Genomic DNA, 24281 nt, shown 5'->3' on the forward strand with positions numbered 1-24281 from the left:
TCCCCTTATCCTCCCTCTGGGTCATCCCCGCATACCAGCCCCAAGCATCCTGTAACATGCATTGACCCTGAACTGGCGATTCGTTTCACATGTGATAATATACATGCTTCAATGCAATTCTCCCAAATCATCCCACCCTCACCCTCTCCCACAGAGTCCCAAAGACTGTTCTATATACCTGTCTCTTTTGCTGTCTCGTATACAGGGTTATCATTTGCATCTTTCTAAATTCCATATATATGCATTAGTATCCTGTATTGGTGTTTTTCTTTCTGGCATACTTCACTCTGTATAATAGGCTCCAGTTTCATCCACCTCATTAGAACTGATTCAAATGCATTCTTTTTAATAGCTGAGTAATACTCCATTGTGTATATGTACCAAAGCTTTCTTATCCATTCGTCTGCAGATGGACATCTAGGTTGCTTCCATGTCCTGGCTATTATAAACAGTGCTGCGATGAACATTGGAGTACATGTGTCTCTTTCAATTCTGGTTTCCTCAGTGTGTATGCCCAGGAGTGTGATTGCTGGATCATATGGCAGTTCTATTTCCAGTTTTTTGAGGAATCTCCACACTGTTCTCCATAGTGGCTGTACTAGTTTGCATTCCCACCAACAGTGTAAGAGGGTTCCCTTTTCTCCACACCCTCTCCAGCATTTATTGCATGTAGACTTTTGGATAGCAGCCATTCTGACTGGTGTGAAATGGTACCTCATTGTGGTTTTGATTTGCATTTCTCTGATTATGGGGGATGTTGAGTATTTTTTCATGTGTTTGTTCGCCATTTTTATGTCTTCTTTGGAGAAATGTCTGTTTAGTTCTTTGGCCCATTTTTTGATTTGGTCACTGCAGGAGCTGGTTGTATATTTTGGAGATTAATCCTTTATAGACAGCATATTAAAAAGCAAAGACATTACTTTGTCAACAAAGGACCATCTAGTGAAGTCTATGGTTTCTTCAGTGGTTATGTATGGTTGTGAGAGTTGAACTATAAAGAGAGCTGAGCTCTGAAGAACTGATGCTTTTGAACTGTGTTGTTGGAGAAGACTCTTGAGAGTACCTTGGACTACAAGGAGATCCAACCAGTCCACCCTAAAGAAAGTCAGTCCTGGGTATTCATTGGAAGGACTGATGTTGTAGCTGAAACTCCAATACTTGGGTCACCTGATCTGAAGAGCTGACTCACTAGAAAAGACCCTGATTCTGGGAAAGATTGAGGGCAGGAGGAGAAGGGGACAACAGAGGATGAGATAGTTGGATGGCATCACTGACTCGATGGACATGGGTTTGGGTGGACTCCGGGAGTTGGTGATGGACAGGGGGGCCTGGCGTGCTGCAGTTCATGGAGTCGCAAGGAGCTGGACACGACTGAGTGACTGAACTGAACTGAAGTGATGAACAGATCTGAAATCTTAAATATTTATAGCAAAGAAAAAAAAAGAAAAGATGAGTGAAATGAAAGAAAGGAAAGAGAAATGGTAGGAAGGAGAACCAAAAAGAGAAGAAAGAAAACTCATCTACTACACTATTTTAAATAGGACACTTTTTTGCTATTAAACCAAGAGATGGGGCTTAGGTCCCTATTTGTTCTAACTAATTTCCAAAAAACAAACAAGCCAAAAAATCCAATTAGAATCTACCTGAAGTTCAGGAGACCTGGGTTTGATCCCTGGTTTGGGAAGATCCCCTGGAGACAGGAAAGGCTACCCACTCCAGTATTCTAGCCTGGAGAATTCCATGAACTATGCAATCCATGGCGTAGAAAAGAGTCAGACACAACTGAGAGACTTTCACTTTCATTTTTTCCCTCAAAATCATCTTGCAAATTCTTTCTTTTGGATTTGAAGAATGAGTAAGGCACATTGTAACTCATGACTTAACACAGAACAGATACAAAATTAATCTGTTAAGTTACATCACATATGAACAATTCAAACTATTTATTACTGACCAGGTTAACAGCTTTAGCTTCAAATTATAATCAGAAGTCCGTATTTTAGATCTACATACCTGAACTTGATAATGTGAGACTTGACAAATTTTCCCCTCAATGAAGATTTATGAAATGCATTTTTCACCTGTTTCAAAAATATTCAAAATATGTCAGCAAGGATAATTTTCTAAAACTCTAGAAGCTTAAAACATTTTTTAAAAACTTAAAAGCAAAACATATTGACCGACATTTCACAATTGCTGAACTTGAGGAGTCTCTTTTTGTACTCTGTTCAGCGATTTCTACTGAACTCTGCCTTAAGAATTATATGAGCTGGGGAACCATAGAATGGGGGCTAGGAGTGATGTCTGCTGTGCTACACTCAGAAAGAGATAAAAGAGAGTAAACAGACTGGGTTTTTTGAAATGTAAGAAAAGTATTCACACTATGAGATAGAGACTTTTACTGTAGGTAGACAAAGGAAATGAAAAAAACTCTGTCAGGTGGTAGGTCATAAATTCAATCCATGGCCACACCATCCTGAACACGCTGGGTCTCATCTGATCTCAGAAGCAGAGTTAGGCTTGGTTAGTACTTGGAAGAGATAATGAATGTGAGAATGAATGCATAATGGTGTCACATGGCTCTCAAACCTGGTGAAAAATATTACCAAACATCCTGTCATAATCTACACCCAGTTCAGCACTCATGCTCTTAGGAAGGCTCAGATGAACAGGGATACATAGCCGATGGGTGTGTGTGTGTTAGTTGCTCAGTTGTGTCCGACTCTTTGCAACGCCATGGACTGTAGCCTGCCAGGCTCCTCTGTCCATCGGATTTTCCAGACAAGAATACTGGAGTGGGTTGCCATTTCCTTCTCCAGGGGATCTTCCCAACCCAGGGATCAAACCTGGGTCTTCTGCATTGGCAGGCAGATTCTTTAACACTGAGCCACCTGGGAACCAAACACAGATACTACAAGCTGGTGACTAACTGATGAACAATGAGCCTTTTTATTCTTTCTTCAATTTTGTTTGACTTCCAACTCTTTGTTCCCAAGGACAATTACTTCAATTATGAACAAATCAGCACAATTCAACTGAGCCCTCTAATGACAGCATTCATTTGGAAATACATTTAAAGGTTTTTTGTTTTTTTTTAATCAAATAGCTTCCAAATTACTTGAAGAGTTCAGTTCAGTCACTCAGTCGTGTCCAACTCTTTGAGACCCCATAACTCACAGCACGCCAGGCCTCCCTGTCCATCACCAACTCCCGGAGTTCATTCAAACTCATGTCCATCGAGTCGGTGATGCCATCCAGCCATCTCATTCTCTGTCATCCCCTTCTCCTCCTGCCCCCAAACCCTCCTAGCATCAGAGTCTTTTCCAGTGAGTCAACTCTTTGCATGAGGTGGCCAAAGTATTGGAGTTTGAGCTTCCTATTTATATTCCTTTATGTTTAAGTTAGTCTGAATCTTATACAAAATTTAGTGACTGGCACAGAAAACAAGAAAAATAGTTGCATTTTTACTTAATATATTTGCTTCCATTTCCTTTCCTTTACTATATATTACATTATATATATATATATATATATATATATATATATCCATACATATCTTTAAGCAGATATATCTCCTAAAAAAGAGCTTATTTGATATTTCCCTGATTTGGTGTTTACAAATACAAATTCAACCAGGATTTGATCTTCTCCTTAGCAAAGGATCCAAATCCTTAGGCTTCTTATTTACCAGAGAGCTTCCAGGTGGACCACTGCCATTCTGTTCTCTCTCAGGATACTGGAAAACAGTTTGGGAATTTTCTAGTCTAGTGCCTTAATTTTCACATAAGGGAATTTTTCCAGAATGACAAAGAGATGTGCCAAATGACACATCACTGGCTAGTAGATGGACTTAGAAGTAGGTGTCCCAGTTCCTAGTTTAGGGTTCTTTCCATCACATCATTTCACTACTTACCTCACAGACTATCAGGAAGCTTTCAAATTATTCTCTAAGTAGTCTGACAATGATAAGTCTTCACCCAGGCTCTTGCTATTTTGGCCTATAGTGCTAAGTTTTCCCAGGTGGTGCTAGTGGTAAAGAACCCATCTGCCAATGCAGGAGACGTAAGAGATGCGGGTTCGATCCCTGGGTTGGGAAGAGGCCCTGGAGGAAGTCACAGCAACCCACTCCAGTATTCTTGCCTGGAGAATCCCACAGACAAAAAGGCCTGGTAGGCTATGGTCCACAAGGATCACTAAAAGTCAGACATGACTGAATCGACTTAGCATGCATGCTTAGTTTTCCACTATTTAAAATATTTCATTTATTCCTCAGGATACGTGTTGCTGACCTAAGGATAAAGATGAATATCCAAGGATTTCCTATAGATTTGTGTACTAAAAACTTGTCCAAGGTTGGATACTTTTTAGTACTAAAATACTACTCAATATGTGTCTGAATAATTTCAATCTTGTGTCTTTTGCTAAAGGTCTCTTCTTAAGGAAATCAATGACACAACAACCATATTTTGGGTCACCCTCACATTCTCAGAATTTCTGGACTCTGCTGATCAATAGTGTATCACTAGCTGAAGAAGGGTAAGTAAGAAGGACAAATAGAAAAGACTAAAGGTCACTGAGTTTAGTCCTGTAAGGAATAAAGTTCTCCAAGTCATGTATTGTCAATATCTCTCAGGTAGGGTCTCTCCCCTTTTTGCAAAGATATACAAGATCAGTTGAATGGATGTTTGAGAAGCTAGGATACTAAAAATTTTGGTAGAAAGTGATAGCAAATGCCCTAGAAATGGGGGGAAATGCTTACCATTGATTCAATTTTCTGGCTCATTTCTGTGAAATTTTCAGAAGCCTCTCTTCCAAACTCATCATATACTTTGTTACTTGTAAATGACAATGTGCTGTAGTAATTGTAGGTCTTCTTTTGATCTATAAGGAAAGAGGCAAAAATTTATCATCCTTTTTATCAGATGTGTGTAAAGCATCAGGCATTTCCTAGTTTGGTAGTTGCTGGACAGACTGAGACATGAAAAAATGTCCCACCCAGATCATCTCCATCATCCTGCTCTGAGCTTCATGGTTATCTCAAAAGTAAAAGACAACAACATTCATCATTATAAGATTTAGAGTGTAAAATCCATACAAAATGCTTGGTGTTCCTGTAGACTAATTAGTCACATGGATATTTCTGAATAAACCACAAGAAGCTGCTAGTCAGGCCATCTGAGCTTCAGAAGCTTCCCAAGAGCAAACACATTTTTATATTTTAAAAGTTGATTTCTCCAAATTCCATAAACTACCCATCAGTTCTGGCTGCAAGGACTCTAGAATAAGAAAATTTATTCTGGCTAAAGAAGGAGGTGAGAGTAGGGATTAAAACGCCAGGAGTTCAGTGTATAGAATTTCAAGGAGCTAGAGTTGCCACATTGGTAACCCCTCCAGGGACACTACATAGTTTCACCTGGTTCTCTTGGCTCTCCATTTATTTTCTCCCTCCAGCCAGAGGTATTGGCTTTTTTGTTTCTTTAGCCAATGTCTCTACTTTCTGCATCAGTTCAAATAGCCCAAGTATTTGATCTGCTGAAGAATTAATGCAGCATAGCTTTTCTTCTACTCTCCTTTACATTAAGCAAGCACAGAGCTCAGAAGATTCTTTCAATGAAATATTAATGCTGACTATGTTTTGTGTGAGAGACTGTGCCAAGCATTAGGAATACAACAGTGACCAAGAATGTTGTGTATGGTTATAATAGGAAAATGGAGTGTGTCTCATTCAACCTCAGTTTCTCTCTTGCTTCTCATTCTTTCTCTCACTTAAACACCAGAGGGAAAGGAAATTAACATCAGACACCTATATCCCTAACATATTCACATGTCTCACTCAGTTTAAAATAACCCTCGTAAGAAAGCAATGTTATCCACGTCTAACAGAAAGGACTGTAGTCTCAGAAATGTAAATGCATTTGTCCAACCTCAACATAAGATGGCCAAAAAAAGATTAAATTGGGTTTCAAGCTAACATCTAACTCCCAAAGCACACATTTTCATGATACACTGCTTCTTGGAATGGAAAAAACCAAACTCACTCACTGAAGCTATAGGAGAAATCTCTAGTTATGCATGAGAGCAATCAAAAAAAAAAAAAAGACTCTACCAGATCATTCTGGTCATCCTGAGGATTTGTTGGGATAGAAAGGGAAGCCACTGGTCAGATTTGGACAAGACTGGGGGAGGAAGTAGTGATTTGTAAAGGAGGTGGATGGCGCTGAATGGTCAAGTTCTCCTGAGCATTTGCCACTTAAGTGAGGGTCTAGGGAGGATTTTTCTTCCTCCTTTCCTGGCCCTGAATGGCCTGTGTGACCTGAAATGCAAACAGATCACAATATACACAATTTCAAGTATGATTTTTAATATATTGAAATAGTGACCAATAGTTTACCTTCAGTCTAAAGCTGGGTCCAAGACTCTGCATTTCTAACAAGCCCCTAGGTTCTGCTGATGTTGCTGATACCAAATCACACACTGAATAGTAAGGTTCTAAAGAAGAGATGAACATACTCTTCTATATCCTTAGACTTGTTTTTTTTTTTAATTATTAGATTGAATTATTTGAAATTGCCATTTATATAGGTTAAAAATGGTCAAATATCAGCAATTTCATATGCTACAACTAAATAAACAAATTACTATAATCAATATTTTAATTTGCCTGATAGAGTCAAATAGGTTGCTAGGTGTCAAAACACATTTCCAGTTGACAGAATTATATGGCAGGAGTGAAAGTGAAAGTGAAAGTCACACAGTCGTGTCTGACTCTTTGTGACCCCATGGACTGTCCATGGAATTCTCTAGGCCAGAATACTGGAGTAGGTAGCCTTTCCCTTCTCCAGGGGATCTTCCCAACCCAGGGATCGAACCCAGGTCTCCTGCATTGCAGACAGATTCTTTACCAGCTAAGCCACAAGGAAGCCCATGGCATGAGTAGTTGATGAAAAATATCATAGAGAATGTTAACAGAAAAGTAAGAAAAATGAACATGAGTTGGCTGTTAATATTCTAACAGGAAATTATTCACTGTAGGGGATTCTATAACCCACATGATGTTCATAAGAGGCATACTGCTGTTATTCAAGTTATTGAAGAGATAGAAACAGTCCCAAAGGCCACCAGACACAAACTGCACACACAGTTCTATGTTGCCTGGGTTTTATGCCAAAATGATGTTTTTTCAAGCCTGATCATCTCCATCTTTATCTGCCTGTTTCTACAATAGATTTGTTTGGCTCACTTTGGTTCTCTAGGCATGCCAGCTCCTAAATGCCATGTGCTTTATCTACTCTGTTCTTATGTTACATCTGTAAACAGAAGATAGGTGACAAATATGACAGCAACACATATCATAGCAGTCACTATTTATTCAGGTGTATTGCGTGGGCAGTGGAAGTTGTGTGTTCCATATTACTCAGATGATCATCGCAACAATAGGATATATAGGAACAGGGTACTGAAGAAATATTACCAGGTTTTTATTGTATGCATATTAGTAAAATTTGTAAGCTTTATAATATATGACTTGGAAAGAGGCAAAATAGTACTAAGGAAAATTTTCTCTCACTGAAGTAATGAGATCCCTAACATTACTAGGAATTCTTTGTTAAGTCAGACAAGCCTAAATAGGCTCCAAGAAAATATCGTAGGTATGATTCATTCATTTTCATCATTCAGCATTCAATAAACATTAATTATCTAACATGTGCCAGGAAGTTGCTAAGTTCTAGAAATACAAAAGTGCATAAAACATAGTCTTAGACATCCATGGAGAGAAATCATGATGCTTGCAGCATAATGAGACTTAGTATATTCAGAACAGAGCTATAGAATTATAAAATTATTTTAGCTATTCTTTTTATATTAAAAACATGTTCCAGAGAAATTATCAAAATATAGATACTACAAATTCAAAGACCAGTATGTAGGCAAATTCTATCCCCACTTCAAAAAAATCTTTAAATACTTTTTCTTTAAATTTCCCAGAAATAATCCACCTTGATTAAGAAATTAAGATTGGATTTGTGTCTGGTAGCAGAAGATAACCAATTTACAGATCACTATCTTTCTTCACAGGAAAGCAACTTCTGCAAATTCCCAATTAAATTAGAATCAAGTGATTAGCTTTTTTGGTTACAGGGTCTTAAATATCAACGCATTATCTAGTCACTGCTACTGCTGCTGCTAAATCACTTCAGTCGTGTCCAACTCTGTGTGACCCCATAGACGGAAGCCCACCAGGCTCCCCCGTCCCTGGGATTCTCCAGGTAAGAACACTGGAGTGGGTTGCCATTTCCTTCTCCACTAAGAGACATATTAAACCAATAGGTCAAAGTGGAGTCAACTAATTAAAACCTGATACAGAGTAAGAAGGAAACTTCAGAAGGGTTGTTATGCCCTGGAAAAACAGTTCTGAAGTACCCTGGGGACCTTTCTAATAACAGAGCAGTGTTCATGGTTCATCTAGCAGGGAGGTACCTGATTATCACAGAGTGAACCTCTTTATAATTAACCTTCTCAGCATATCCTGTCTTCTTTAATCACTTGCAATATATCCCAAGATGATTTTAAAATAACAATAGACATTTATTCAACATATACTGCTATAAACATTTTTCCAATTTACTAGTACAGAATAGAGCCTACCAGCCCATAATCTCTGAATGTATAGTTTATTGAACTGTCAGGATTTCAATGAGTTGGAGTTATTTTAAATCAAGATGATTTAAAATCCTATGACCTCAAACCTCTCTAAACATTGGACTCTACCTTTCCGATGGTTTTCCCCTAATTAAGACTTGATTATTGCTTGTCAATGAATATGAAAACTAGCATGATATTCCCAGCAGGAAGCATTGCTACATCAAAGATAGAAGAAAGAATCTTCCTTGGCTTGTGCAGATTAAATGAGTAACAAGGCAGGTAAAGATGCTTTTGAACTATTCATGAGAACAAATTATGGTACTGAATGAATAAGCCTGAGGCAAATCAAAACAGAAATGTAGATCAGGAAATATTTGAGGTAAATCACATGATGCCAGGGCAACCCATACTTACTGTATCTTGCATAATGAACGATGAGTCCAATGCACACTGCCAGGACAATTAAGGAAAGAAAGGTGATGAGGCCAATAACCCAGGGCTCCAGACAAATCCTCTTCCTGGCCCTCACCACAGATGACCTGAGAAAGAAAGCAAATGGATGGATTATACTATAGTGTACACCACACCCACTCCTTAGGCGAAACAGATATTCCTGGGGAATGAATTCAGGACACTCAGAAGGAAGAGTAGTTTTGGTTTAAAACATACCCCAATCCCAGGCTCCTGAAGCCATTCCTGGCTCTGGTTGCCTGACCTTAGGCAGGTAATTTGATTTCTTTGTGCCTCAGTTTCCTTGCTCAAAAAATGAAGATGATAATGATAACACCAGTCTCAGAGGATTATCATTAAGGATTAAATGAATTACTGTAGGTAAAGTGCCTACAACAGAGCCTAGCATGTAGCAAGTGCAATGTAAGACTTCGCTATGATTTACTGAGCCATTCACATGCAAGACACTTTCAGGCACTGTACAAGCTATGAAAATGTTTAAAGCCTGTTTCCATCATAGAATTTTAAATGGCCTATGATACATATTAAGGCTTCCCTGATGGCTCAGTGTGGATCACAATAAACTAGAAAATTCTGAGAGATGGGAATACCAGACCACCTGACCTGCCTCTTGAGAAACCTGTATGCAGGTCAGGAAGCAACAGTCAGAACTGGACGTGGAACAACAGACTGGTTCCAAATAGGAAAAGGAGTACATCAAGGCTGTAAATTGTCACCTTGCTTATTTAACTTATATGCAGAGTACATCATGAGGAACGCTGGGCTGGAAGAAGCACAAGCTGGAATCAAGATTGCTGGGAGAAATATCAATAACCTCAGATATGCAGATGACACTACCCTTATGGAAGAAAGTGAAGAGGAATTCAAAAGCCTCTTGTTGAAAGTGAAAGAGGAGAGTGAAAAGGTTGGCTTGAAGCTCAACATTCAGAAAACAAAGATCATGGCATCTGGTCCCATCACTTCATGGGAAAGAGATGGGGAAACAGTGGAAACAGTGTCAGACTTTATTTTTTTGGGCTCTAAAATCACTGCAGATGCTGATTGCAGCCATGAAATTAAAAGACGCTTACTCCTTGGAAGGAAAGTTATGACCAACCTAGATAGTATATTAAAAAGCAGAGACATTACTTTGCCAACCAAGGTCCGTCTAGTCAAGGCTATGGTTTTTCCCGTGGTCATGTATGGATGTGAGAGTTGGACTGTGAAGAAAGCTGATCGCCGAAGAATTGATGCTTTTGAACTGTGGTGCTGGAGAAGACTCTTGAGAGTCCCTTGTACTGCCAGGAGATCCAACCAGTCCATTCTAAGGGAGATCGATCCTGGGTGTTCATTGGAAGGACTGATGCTAAAGCTGAAACTGCAATACTTTGGCCACCTCATGTGACGAGTTGACTCACTGGAAAAGACTCTGATGCTAGGAAAGGTTGGGGGCGGGAGGAGAAGGGGACGACCAAGAATGAGATGGCTGGATGGCATCACCGACTCTGTGGACATGAGTTTGAGTGAACTCCGGGAGTTGGTGATGGACAGGGAGGCCTGGCGTGCTGTGATTCATGGGGTCGCAGAGAGTCAGACACGACTGAGAGACTGAACTGAACTGAACTGAACTGAACTGATGGCTCAGTGAGTAAAAAATCTTCCTGCAATGCAGAAGACACAGGAGATGCAGGGTCAAGCCCTAGGTCTGGAAGAGCTCCTGGAGAAGGAAATGGCAACCCACTCCAGTATTCTCATCTGGAAAAGAATTCCTCCCATGGACAGAGGAGCCTGGTGGGCTACAGGCCAAAGGGCTGCAAAGAGTTGGATTCAACTGATTGACTAAACACACAGACCACCAGGGAACTCCCTAAATCCTCAACTTTTGGGTTTCACAGGTGGCACTAGTGGTAAAGAACCTCCTTGCCAATATAGGAGACAATGTCTGGGTCAGGAAGATCCCATAGGGTCAAACACAACTGAAGTGACTTAGCAGGCACATAATATATGTTACAGTTTGAACCATATCAGGTTCCAGGCAAAGCTACTAATTCTATTCTCGTAATATTTTTCTGAAACAAACTTCGAGGATACACATAACTCTAGAAAAGAACCAGAGTTCTTTTTTAAAGAGCCAGAGTGTCTGAACTGATATTTACCTCTAAACTTCAGCAACGCTGCAGGAAATCCCCTCTGCATCAAACTTCCTCAACCTCTCCCATTTGTTCTGTTTTCAAAAATATGTTACTGCAAAATGTTGATCAACCTGCTTTTGTTTGATTAGTTACCATTCCCTTGTGTTACAATAGCTTCTAAACAAACTCAAAAGTTAGAGAAAATGAAAAGTCAGAGTGGGCCAAGTTATTGAATCATGATGCTGTTATTTTCAATTTCTTGGGGGTATTTATCATGCTGGTAGAAACAAGGCATGTGTTCTTGTCTCCACAGAAGTCTGGTACATGAAAACTGGGGGAAAGGACAGGGTTATCCTGGAGGACCACATGGGGTGGATTCAGGATACAGAGAATTCCAAGTCCAACCCTTTCCTTACCAGCTTGGACAAGTTATTTAGACCCTGAACTAAGTTCCTCCATCTGGCAATAAGTGACAGGCCACCCACTGTCTAAAGCACATGGTTGCCTGTAGGACCCTGAATGAGATCATGAATGTGAAAACTTCTTGAAAATTGTGAAGAATTTTATAGTAAATAATTGTTGCTTACAGAAATCAAGGGGACTTCATTTCCTGGTGATTCAGGACTTGTTGTTTGGTCACTAAGTCAGATCCAACTCTTTTGTGACCCCATGAACTGTAGCCCACCATGTTCCTCTGTCAATGGGATTTCCCAGGCAAGAATACTGGAATGGGTTGCTTTGGCCTCCTCCAGGGGATCTTCTGGACCCAGGGATAAAACACACATCTCCTCATTGGCAGGTGGATTCTTTACCACTGGGCCACCAGGGAAGCATGATACAGGACTAGGAAGTGGTATAATCATTTTGGTCGCTGGCACACCTTCATCCCATCTTTACTGTGTCTCAATGTCCTGTTCAGTGGGAAATCACAGAGGTCTGTCATCACTACAGACCTCTGCCCCTGCTGAAGTCACTGGGATGTAGTGAAGGCTCCAGGGATCTACTTGGTCTCCTCCCTTTGTTCTGTGATTTCCCCACGGGGCTGTAGCCAAAGAAACTTTATCTTCCTCTCCCCAATCTCTTCCATCTCCAGTTCATCTTTAAGTGGGATTCCAAACTCTTGTTCCTAGAATGACGATTACTGAAGTATGAAAAAACTTCTCCACTTGTGCATATTTCTTATGTGAAGATGTGCCTAACAAGCTTATAAACGGATTCTTGTCCCTCCGTTCCATGCTTGCTATTCACTTGTTACAGAAGAAAGGAGATGTGTACAGCAGATGTAAGTAAAATGTTAGAGGGAATGTGCAGAGGGAAAGGCTTCTTAACTAATTTCAACACATGCCAGATGAAGAATATAATTTGTAATTGTAGGAAACAATTGATATAATCATCAAATGAATGTGTAAAATTGTGAAATATAACACAGAAGTTATATGTATTCTGCAATAACTTTTCATTGAGATAGAAAATTTTTAAATGCTGCCACTAAATACAGGTAGTATTTACCTGTATTAGCATACAAAAGGCCAATGAACTATTTTAATGAAAAAATGTTGCAGAATAATATGCACCTTATGTTTGGCTTTTGTAAATGTTAATAATAAAAATATATGTGTGTGTGCATAGAGAAGTATATTAGAAAAACACAAAATTTTTAATAGTAAGAAGTGAAATAGCAAAAGTAAGTGAGCAACTTTTAATTTGTATTTTTTAAGTTATGATAGATTCTTTTTAAAAGGAAATATCATGGCTTTCAAATTAAATGAGAGAGAGAAACTAAGGAGGACAGTTACACATGTCTTTTAAAAAATTTTTTGATTATAGTTGCTTTATAATGTTTTGTTAGTTTCTGCTGTACAGCAAAGTGAATCAGCTGTATGTATACATGTATCCCCTCCCTCTTGAACTTTCCTCCCATCCTCCCCGCCCAATCCTCTCTGGGTCATCACAGAGCACTGAACTGAGCTTCCTGTGCTATACAGCAGCTTCCCATTAGCTAACTATTTTGCACGTGAGAGTGTATATAAATCCATGCTACTCTCTCCATCTGTCCTACCCTCTCCTTCCCCCACCCGTGTCTACATGTCCATTCTCTACATCTGCGTCTCTATTTATGCCCTGCAAAGAGATTCAGCTGTACCCTTTTTCTAGATTCCATATATATGCATTAATATACATGTCTTTTCATGGAGTTCCTATCACTAACTTGTTTGGGATACTACTGTGTCCTCTGTTCCTCTCTCCCACCTTTCAAAACTATTTTAGAGATGCCATATTCTTCTCCAGGGGATCTTCCTGACCCAGGAATCGAACCTGGATCTCTTGCATTGCAGGCAGATTCTTTATCGACTGAGCTATGAGGGAAGCCCCTTCTGCAAGGGTAAGCGTGCTAATATTCTTATCTGGAATGTTTCATCTTCTCAGTCCACTTGAGCTGTTTTGAATGAAAATGTATACAATGTCTATAAAGCTGGTGATCTCAATACATTATTAACTACTTAAGCCACAGATCAGCAAAGTTTTTGTTGAAGGCCACATGGTAACTGCAGGCTTCTCTTGTGGTTCAGCTGGTAAAGAATCCTCCTGCAAAGCGGGAGATCTGGGTTCCATTCCTGGGTTGGGAAGATCCCCTGGAGAAGGGTAAGGCTACCTACTCCAGTATTCTGACCTGCAGAATTCCATGGCTTGTATAGTCCATAGGGTCACAAAGAGTTGACAGGACTGAGCAACTTTCACTTTCACTTTCATAGTAACTTTAACAGATTTCTGTGAAGGTCCCATAGTAACTGTAGCAGATTTCTGGATTTCTATTGCAACTAGTCAGCTATGCCATTGTAGTTTAAAAGCAGCTACAGCTAATATATACAAAAATGAACACGGCTGTGTTCCATAAAACTTTATTTCTGCACACTGAAATTTGAATTTTGTATAATTTTCACTTATAAAATGTTTTTTTAATTCATTTCAACCATTTAAAAGCTATAATTCTTAGCTCACGCACTGTACAAAAACAGATGATGGGCCAGGTTTGACTCTTGGACCATAGATTACTGATGGCTATTGTAAGCACCATCCTACAAGTCAATGTTAATTGTGTTGAGAACTTATATAATAATTGCATTTTTTAGTCTCAATTACATGGCAAATCTAATGTAACATGTCTCTAATCCCATTACCACTGACCTTGTTCTGACAATTCTCACTAAAACTCATCCTACAGCTTACTTCCCTAATCTCTAAATCATTGTCCATTACAGTAAACTGTTCTTCTGGAAATGATAGAGTCAATGACTGAAACCACTTGAAATCCAAGTTGGCCTCAGTTGGCCTCGCATTCCCCTTCTTCCCCATAAGCTTTCTGGCTGTTTGTCTTTGCTCCTGCTGCCTCCTATATAGAGTAACTTAGAGTTTGTATTTTGCTTTCATCATAGATGCCTCTGTATACATAAGATTCAGTTCAGAAAAGTCCCCTCCACTTCAGTAAGTTTTATTCACTCCTAAGTGTCACATCAGAATATATATTTTGAGTTCCTTTGAGGATAATGTCTGAGCCTTACTTATCTCTAATCTTTGACCACTCTGCTGCTCAAGATACATTCACAGAGGGAACTGAATAGAGGTTGATTACTCCAAATTGAACTGATCATTTGTCAGTACCACAGTATGGGTTTCAACCTCCTGTCTTTCATAGCACTTCTGTCTGGTCTGCCTCAGTCTTACACACAAAACTGGAATATTACACACAGGAAAAGATAAGTCAGTCATTATGAAGACTATTTACTATTTAAGTAAAGCCTGATTTTCATAAAACACTTTAATGTAATAATTAAACTTTTGGTTATATGTTTATTTTACCTGTTTAAAATATATAATTTTCCAATTGTGATTTTATCTATCTACCGTTAAGCATTATTGTAGCACAGAAAAGTGATAAATTAAAATAAGGGGACATTAATTTCAGGAGCCATATATTATTTGGGATCATTAAATGTCTGTACATAATGACGATATCCAAACAAAAGCATAAGGAAAGATACCACGATGAAGTAACAGCATAGTCTCTTATGAAGTTCTCATGCTCATGTTCAATTGCTAAGTGGTGTCCGACTCTTTGTGACCCCATAGCTGCCTCTCTGGCTCTGTGGTAAAGTAAAGAATCCGCCTGCCAATGCAGGAGATATGGGTTCGATCTCTTGGTCGGGATGATCCCCTGGAGGAAGAAACAGCAAGCCACTCCAGTATTCTTGCCTGAAAAATCCCATGGACAAAAGAGTCTGGCAGTCTACAGTCCATGGGGTCACAAAGAGTCTAACACAACTGAGCACGCAACTTATGACATTCAGTTCAGTTCAGTTCAGTCGCTCAGTTGGGTCCGACTCTCCGCGACCCCATGAATCACAGCACGCCAGGCCTCCCTGTCCATCACCAACTCCCGGAGTTCACTCAAACTCATGTCCATCGAGTCAGTGATGCCATCCAGCCATTTCATTCTCTGTCGTCCCCGTCTCCTCCCTCCCCCAACCTTTCCCAGCATCAGAGTCTTTTCCAGTGAGTCAACTCGTCGCATGAGGTGGCCAAAGTATTGCAGTTTCAGCTTTAGCATCAGTCCTTCCAATGAACACCCAGGACTGATCTCCTTTAGAATGGACTGGTTGGATCTCCTTGCAGCACAAGGGACTCTCAAGAGTCTTCTCCAACACCACCGTTCAAAAGCATCAATTCTTCGGTGATCAGCTTTCTTCACAGTCCAACTCTCACATCCATACATGACCACGGGAAAAACCATTGCCTTGACTAGACAGACCTTTGTTGGCAAAGTAATGTCTCTGCTTTTTAATATCCTATCAAGGTTGGTCATAACTTTCCTTCCAAGGAGTAAGCGTCTTTTAATTTCATGGCTGCAATCAGCATCTGCAGTGATTTTGGAACCCAAAAAAATAAAGTCTGACACTGTTTTCACTGTTTGTCCATCTATTTCCCATGAAGTGATGGGACCAGATGCCACGATCTTTGTTTTATGAATGTTGAGCTTCAAGCCAACCTTTTCACTCTCCTCTTTCACTTTCAACAAGAGGCTTTTGAGTTCCTCTTCACTTTCTTCCATAAGGGTGGTGTCATCTGCATATCTGAGGTTATTGATATTTCTCCCAGCAATCTTGATTCAAGCTTGTGCTTCTTTCAGCCCAGCGTTCCTCATGATGTACTCTGCATATAAGTTAAATAAGCAAGGTGACAATATACAGCCTTGACATACTCCTTTTCCTATTTGGAACCAGTCTGTTGTTCCATGTCCAGTTCTGACTGTTGCTTCCTGACCTGCATACAGGTTTCTCAAGAGGCAGGTCAGATGGTCTGGTATTCCCATCTCTTTCAGAATTTTCCACAGTTTATTGTGATCCACACAGTCAAAGGCTTTGGCATAGTCAATGAAGCAGAAATAGATGTTTTTCTGGAACTCTCTTGCTTTCTCCAGTTCCCTAAGTCAGTGCTTCAGTTTTAAAATATCAATTGATAAATATTGATTCAGGTTTTATTTTATATTTAGCTCATTTCTCTACATCATAGAGTGTGCCTGCTTGTTTCATCCACACAAATACTTCAGATGCTTTGTCCTTTGTGGAAGACTTTTATCCACACTTACTGGTGATATCTTCAATCTTATGAGATTAGAGTCTTACTATAAACTAGAACAAGACTATTAAAATATCCAAGGAGGAACTAAAATTTTGAATATATGTTCATGGATCATATGTTTTCATTGCCATGTTTTTTTTTTGAAATACAAATGCATTACTCCTTATAAAGTTACAAATAACATGTTTGTGTTGTGTCCACTGTTATAGGAATATACATATAAATTTTCTGATAGCATCAGCCAGACCCTTGGACTGAATTATGTGTGTATTCTCTACAATAATAACTATGAATAGTTCTCAAAGAGAAGTTAGTCATAACAAATTAGTAATCTAATTTCTAGACAGTTGGTTCCATTTTCTTTTTATAGCACCAAGATAAATGGTAGGAAGCTCATTGTTTTTATTTTAAATGTTTTTATTTATATTCTACCTTGTTCTAGATTGATTTAAAGTACCCCCATACAGATATATGGGCTTCTCTGGTGGCTCATATGATAAAGCATCTGCCTGCAATGCAGGAGACCTGGGCTCAATCCCTAGGTTGGGAAGATCCTCTGGAGAAGGGAATGACTACCCACTACAGTACATATATACTTCAGTTCAGTTCAGTCGCTCAGTTGTGTCCAACTCTTTGCAACCCCATGAATCACAGCACGCCAGGCCTCCCTGTCCATCACCAACTCCCGGAGTACACTCACACTCATGTCCATCAAGTCGGTGATGCCATCCAGCCATCTCATTCTCTGTCGTCCCCGTCTCCTCCCTCCCCCAACCTTTCCCAGCATCAGAGTCTTTTCCAGTGAGTCAACTCGTCACATGAGGTCGCCAAAGTATTGCAGTTTCAGCTTTAGCATCATATATACTTACATTTATATAATTATTAAAATATATACAGTATTAAATTTTATTTATATATGGTTTTATTTAGAGATGCAGGAAGAAAATAAAACATAAGTGAAAACACAAAATGAGACTAGTACTAAAATTACTTATCATAATTCCCCATCTGGATACTTCCTTAAGTCAGACCACAAAATTTGAAGCTTTCTAGAAGCCAACTCAAAAACAAAGCAAGGAAAACAAATAAACCCTGTTCAAGTACATTCTTCATGGTACCCATAAGATAAAACCTGAACAATTATTTGGCTGCAGTGCAATTCTTTTGCATTCTAATAGATAGAATACTCTGTAATGTCATGAACAATATTCTCTGTAATATTCTTAGCATAGAAACAAAAATTAGTTTTAAAATAATCTTAGTATGTTCTTCAATACTGGAAAATAGCACCACATATTATTCAGTGAAAACAATTTTATGTGGGGGGAGCAGTGTGAAATTATTTATACCAAGCTCTAAGATAATTTTTTTATCTCAGTTTTATTTATTTTACTTTACAATATTGTATTTGCTTTGCCAAATATTGACATGAATCTGCCATGGGTATACATGTGTTCCCCATCCTGAACCCCCCCTCAACTTCCCTCCCCATCCCATCCCTCTGGGTCATCCCAGTGCACCAGCCCCGAGCACCCTGTATCATGCATTGAACCTGGACTGGTGATTCATTTCACATATGATAATTTACATGTTTCAATGCCATTCTCCCATATCATCCTGCCCTTGCCCTCTCCCACAGAGTCCAAAAGATTGTTCTATACATCTGTGTCTCTTTTGCTGTCTCGCATACAGGATTATCATTACCATCTTTCTAAATTCCATTTATATGCATTAGTATATTGTATTAGTGTTTTTCTTTCTGGCTTACTTCACTCTGTATAATAGGCTCCAGTTTCATCCACCTCATTAGAACTGATTCAAATGTATTCTTTTCAGTGGCTGAGTAATATTCCATTGTGTATATGTACCACAGCTTTCTTAGCCATTCATCTGGTGATGGACATCTAGGTTGCTTCCATGTCCTGGCTATTGTAAACAGTGCTGTGATGAACATTGGGGTACACATGACTCTTTCAATTCTGGTTTCCTAGGTGTGTATACCCAGCAGTGGGATTGCTGGGTCATATGGCAGTTCTGTTTCCAGTTTTTTAAGGAATTTCCACACTGTTCTCCATAGTGGCTGTACTAGTTTGCGTCCTCACCAACAGTGTAAGAGGGTTTCCTTTTCTCCACACCCTCTCCAGCATTTGCTTGTAAACTTAGATAGCAGCCATTCTGACCAGTGTGAAATGGTACCTCATTATGGTTTTGATTTGCATTTCTCTGATAATGAGTGACGTTGAGCATCTTTTCATGTGTTTGTTAGCCATCTGTATGTCTTCTCTGGAGAAATGTTTGTTTAGTTCTTTGGCCCACTTTTTGATTGGGTCTTTTATTTTTCTGGGATTGAGCTGCAGGAATTGCTTGTATATTTTTGAGATTAATTCTTTGTACATTGCTTCGTTTGCTATTATTTTCTCCCATTCTGAAGGCTGTCTTTTCACCTTGCTTATAATTTCCTTTGTTGTGCAGAAGTTTATATTTTTAATTAGGTCCCATTTGTTTATTTTTGCTTTTATTTCCAATATTCTGGGAGGTGGGTCATGGCGGATTCTGCTGTGATTTATGTCGGAGAGTGTTTTGACTATGTTCTCCTCTAGGAGTTTTATAGTTTCTGGTCTTACATTTAGGTCTTTAATCCATTTTGAGTTTATTTTTGTGCATGGTGTTAGGGAGTGAACTAGTTTCACTCTTTTACATGTGGTTGACCAGTTTTCCCAGCACCACTTGTGAGATTGTCTTTTCTGCATTGTATATTCTTGCCTCCTTTATCAAAGATAAGGTGTCCATAGGTACATGGATTTATCTCTGGGCTTTCTATTTTGTTCCATTGATCTATACTTCTGTCTTTGTGCCAGTACCATACTGTCTTGATGACTGTGGCTTTGTAGTAGAGCCTGAAAGATAATTTTTTAAAATATCTAACAACACTTCACTAATTCCTGAAATGGCTCTGTGTGGCATTTTCACATTATAAAGAAGTTAAAAGTTATTAAAATCATAGACATAAGAATACAGTATTACTGAGTGCAGTAGTAATTTTTTAAAAAGCATTGTATTACTTAATGCAATAGTAAGTTTTCAGTAAATGTTGGAAAAGACAGACAACCCTACCACTGACTGTTAGCTTAGACAAAACCCATAGCTTAATGATTCTTGTATTTAACTGACCGTAAAACTCAGGTGATAATATCTTTCATCCTTCCTACATTAAAAGGAATTTGTGATTGCACATATGGTATCATCAGACTTTTTTTAACACGTGTTATTATATAAGCATTAATGACAATTCAACAGTAAAGAATGTCTCTGATCTCAACTGTGTTATCACAGCTCTTCATTAAGTTCCCAGCCAGATATGGTGTAGCACAGGAAACTACAAAGAGATTTAGGTTGGCACTCTGCCTGACCTCTAGAAATTTATAGTCACAGATAGATGGGGTACAAAAATTTAAAGACTGTATTAAGTAACTAGATATGTGTCTATATACTTATAAAGTGAGCTATTTTAGTCCTTAATTGCAGTAACATATTTGCTTTATTTTCTTCAAACCCTTTCCAGGTCAACATAGTAAGTCAAAATGACCTGAGTAGGCAATTTTAAAAGCAGCAGTTTCACACAGCAATGTTGATGAGACATCATTGCAGCTAGCCATAGGGAATGGTATGCACTTGAAAATGTGGAAGAAAAATAAGCATCAACAGGGAGTGCATGAGTAATTTTTGCAGGAGTATCAGAAGAAAAAAATGATTGAGAAACCTGAGCCAGAGACATTCTTGAAGCTGCTAATGTACAGCACTGACTTTCAGAAATTTTTTGTAGCATTAGATGTCCTCCTACCAAATCTTTCCCATGACTTTGTCTAGATGCCTCTTATAACAGTTCACACTATGTAGCGGAAATTAACTGTAAATTGAAAGACCAGTGACCTGTGTCTCTGTATTAGAGCTTTTATTTAAGAACTAAGTCCTTTCATATTAGTGCTAAGTTTCTCAGATGAGAAATCTGAGAGCAATTTCAACATCCCAGAAGTTCCAGCAACCCGTAATTCCCAGTTTAAATGATGTTGAATATGCTCTCATTTTCATCATTTGTAGGAAACATTTGGAATTTTAATTTATTTACATATGCTTTAGTTTCCACCAAAGCTAGTGTTCCATGCCTCAAATAGCCTAAGAAATGTTCAACATTATTACAATTAAACTTCACAATTTTCTAAGCAATCAACTTTAGCATAATTTTTCACACGTATCATTTTTCTGATGGCTGATACCAGATTATTTGGCATGGTCAAATTACAGGTCTGCAAGTCATTTGAAATAATCTGAGTTTTATATGAGAAAGTCATAAAGTTTCTTGACTACTTACATCCTAAGCCAGTTTTAAAAGTCCTAAACTTGTAAAATTGCATTTTGTGCAAATCACTGATGGGCCTTAAAATTGGAATGTGCCAGCTGGAAAATGTGCTAAGACTCTGTGGTGTCCTCCTCATTGTTTCCCTGGCAAGCACTGTATGCCATATACAAAGAATCCCTTAGAAAATCTAGAAGTTTATGTACACAATAAAACCCATATGAATTAATTTAACAATGAGGAAGAATTGGAAAATGTATGGATTCTGTTAATGTTTATATTATTCTTACAAAAGTGGGATTTTTGGTTAGTGAATTTCCTGCACCAATTGCTGACCTATAATATAATGAATGTATTGAGTTTTAACTTTTGGATGGAACACGAATTTGTAAAATTAATCATTGGATTATATACTCACCTTGACTTAGTTATAATTTAATGTATTGTCATTGTATAGTAGCAGTGAAATATGCACAGATTCATATTAACATAAGGTAGAATTAATAGTCCAAATTAGCACCATAAAAGTATAAGAAAAGTATTATCTTACCCGAAAGAACTAAATATTTTCAGTCACCAATGTCTGTGGCTTTAATTCACATCTAAATGCTAATGGCTATAAATCTATAAATCTATCAATGCAGATCACTTGTCTAAACTTCATACCCATATATCTATCTGCCTACTGTTCACAACAGGACATATGTCTCATTATTCAAATTTAGCATGTCTGTGCTAGAGGCTCATAGTTGCCTATCCCAAATATTTTCCTTAGTTGTAGAATCTTTGACTTCTGTTTGGACATATGGTTGCCTGGAAAATAGAAGAGTGTCCCTTATTCATGAGTCTCCATATGGATTTAAGTTCTGGGAGTGTCTATCCCAGTGGGTAGAATCCTAATGTGCTAGTTGGAGTTCAGGCAATCACACTGAACCATGATTGGGAGGCTGTATGTTCATGCTCATGGGACAACATAGCAATGGAAGCCTGGATTCCTAAATACTTGGTGAATCTCCTGATCAGCCATTACTTTCCTAACTCCAGACTTGCCTTACATTAAACTGAAATAAAATGACATTTTATATAAGATACTTTAAGTTTACTATCAGTCATAGTTGAACTGGAACTAGTCCATTATATAAAACAGATTAATTGCAACCAAGGTAAATTGTGATTTTTTTTATTGTAATTATCTTTGTGACAAGAGGACATTCAAGAAATATATTTACTAATTACCTTGCAAGTTTTATATATGAGAGATACATAAAGTATTTTACTTAGTATTCTCTGGCCACACAATTTTGAGATACGAGTAATAAGTCTGGTGCTAATAAATAAGGAAACCAAGATTCCACTTAGGATTCATTGTAACAAGTTCTATGATTTTATGCAAATAACTTCTATTTTCTTGTTTAGTGGATATAGGTCTGGGCTTTGGGGTCAAATAGCTTGGGTTTAGGCCCAGTTCTACTCACTTGTTACAAGCAAGTTACCCTCTCTACGTCTACATTTCCCCTCCTATAAATAGAGATAATGATAGAACCTAACTGTAAGGTTCTTCTAAGTGTTAATGAAATAACACATATAGAGCAATTGGCATCATGACTAGTAAACAGTACATGGTCAACAAATGTTGGCTTTGTCATTATTCCTCCTTCATAATGAAGAATTAAGTTGCTTTCAAAGCAGGTTGAAAAGTCCCTCAATTCCCTCATGTGCCTGAGGGGATAAGGAGGTGATAGAGCAGGTAAGGCCTCCAAGTCTCAGTCCCACTCCACCCATAGCAACATTGCTCCATACGGCAGGGGTTTGCATGAATCTTGTGTGCAAACAGATGGGGAAACAATGGAAGCAGTGAGAGACTTTACTTTCCTGGGCTCCAAAATCACTGCAGATAGTGACTACAGGGATGAAATTAAAAGACGCTTGCTCCTTGGAGGAAAAGCTATGACAAACCTAGACAGCATATTAGAAAGCAGAGACATTACTTTGCTGACAAAGGTCCATCTAGTCAAAGCTACAGTTTATCCAGCAATCATGTATGGATGTGAGAGTTGGACCATAAAGAAAGCTAAGCACCAAAGAATTGATGCTTTTGAACTGTGGTGTTGGAGAAGACCCTTGAGAGCCTCTTGGACTGCAAGGGGATCCAACCAGTCCATCCAAAGCAAATCAGTCCTGAATATTCATTGGAAGGACTGATGTTGAAGCTGAAACTCCAATACTTTGGTCACCTGATGTGAAGAATTGACAAATTGGAAAAGACCCTGATGCTGGAAAAGACTGAAGGCAGGAGGAGAAGGGGATGACATTGGACAAGATGATTGGACAGCATCACAAACTTGATAGACATTATTTGAGCAAGCTCTGGGAGTTGGTGATGGACAGGGAAGCCTGGCGTGCTGCAGTCCATGGGGTCACAAAGAGGTGGACATGACTGAGCAACTGAACTGAACTGACCTGTGTGTATAAAGGATTCAACTGGTAAAGAAAATGTGTAAAAGTACTCATCTTTGGAGCTGTCTAGCCCTAAAAGTCTGTAAATCAAGCCAATGGTCAGCCATGAGGTATACAGTTTAGTGCAAAGCTTTAGAACTCTACTTAAGAAGCCCAACTCTAGCTTTGCTGTTGGATCCAGTAATATATATCCAAGTGCTTAATTATGACTTGAATGTATTTTAAGGTTTGAAAGATTGCTTTGAAATATTTTATATGTATTATTGATTCAGTTCAGTTAAGTTCAGTCGCTCAGTCATGTCTGACTCTCCACGACCCCATGAATCACAGCACACCAGGCCTCCCTGTCCATCACCAACTCCCGGAGTTCACTCAAACTCATGTCCACAGAGTCGGTGATGCCATCCAGCCATCTCATTCTCCATCGTCCCCTTCTCCTCCCGCCCCCAACCTTTCCCAGCATCAGAGTCTTTTCCAGTGAGTCAACTCATCTCTAGAGTTACTTCTCCACTGATCTCCAGTAGCATACTGGGCACCTACCGACCTGGGGAATTCCTCATTCAGTATCCTATCATTTTGCCCTTTGATACTGTTCATGGGGTTCTCAA

General features: G+C 38.8%; 1 protein-coding gene across 1 annotated transcript in view; it reads right to left on the bottom strand.

The window, feature by feature from the left end:
* LOC129561878 (transmembrane protease serine 11E) overlaps positions 1–24281 on the bottom strand; it is a 59289-nt gene that overhangs the window by 26606 nt on the left and 8402 nt on the right. The window contains exons 2-4 of the mRNA XM_055434719.2: positions 9058–9182; positions 4760–4881; positions 2014–2081 (exon numbers count right to left, since the gene is read on the bottom strand). Coding sequence (XP_055290694.2) covers positions 2014–2081; positions 4760–4881; positions 9058–9182 — 315 coding nt within the window. The remainder of the gene's footprint in view (positions 1–2013; positions 2082–4759; positions 4882–9057; positions 9183–24281) is intronic.

This window comes from Moschus berezovskii, chromosome 5, assembly GCF_049115385.1.
Source record: "Moschus berezovskii isolate FMDL1 chromosome 5, NW_MosBer_1.0, whole genome shotgun sequence".
Lineage (NCBI taxonomy): Eukaryota > Metazoa > Chordata > Mammalia > Artiodactyla > Moschidae > Moschus > Moschus berezovskii.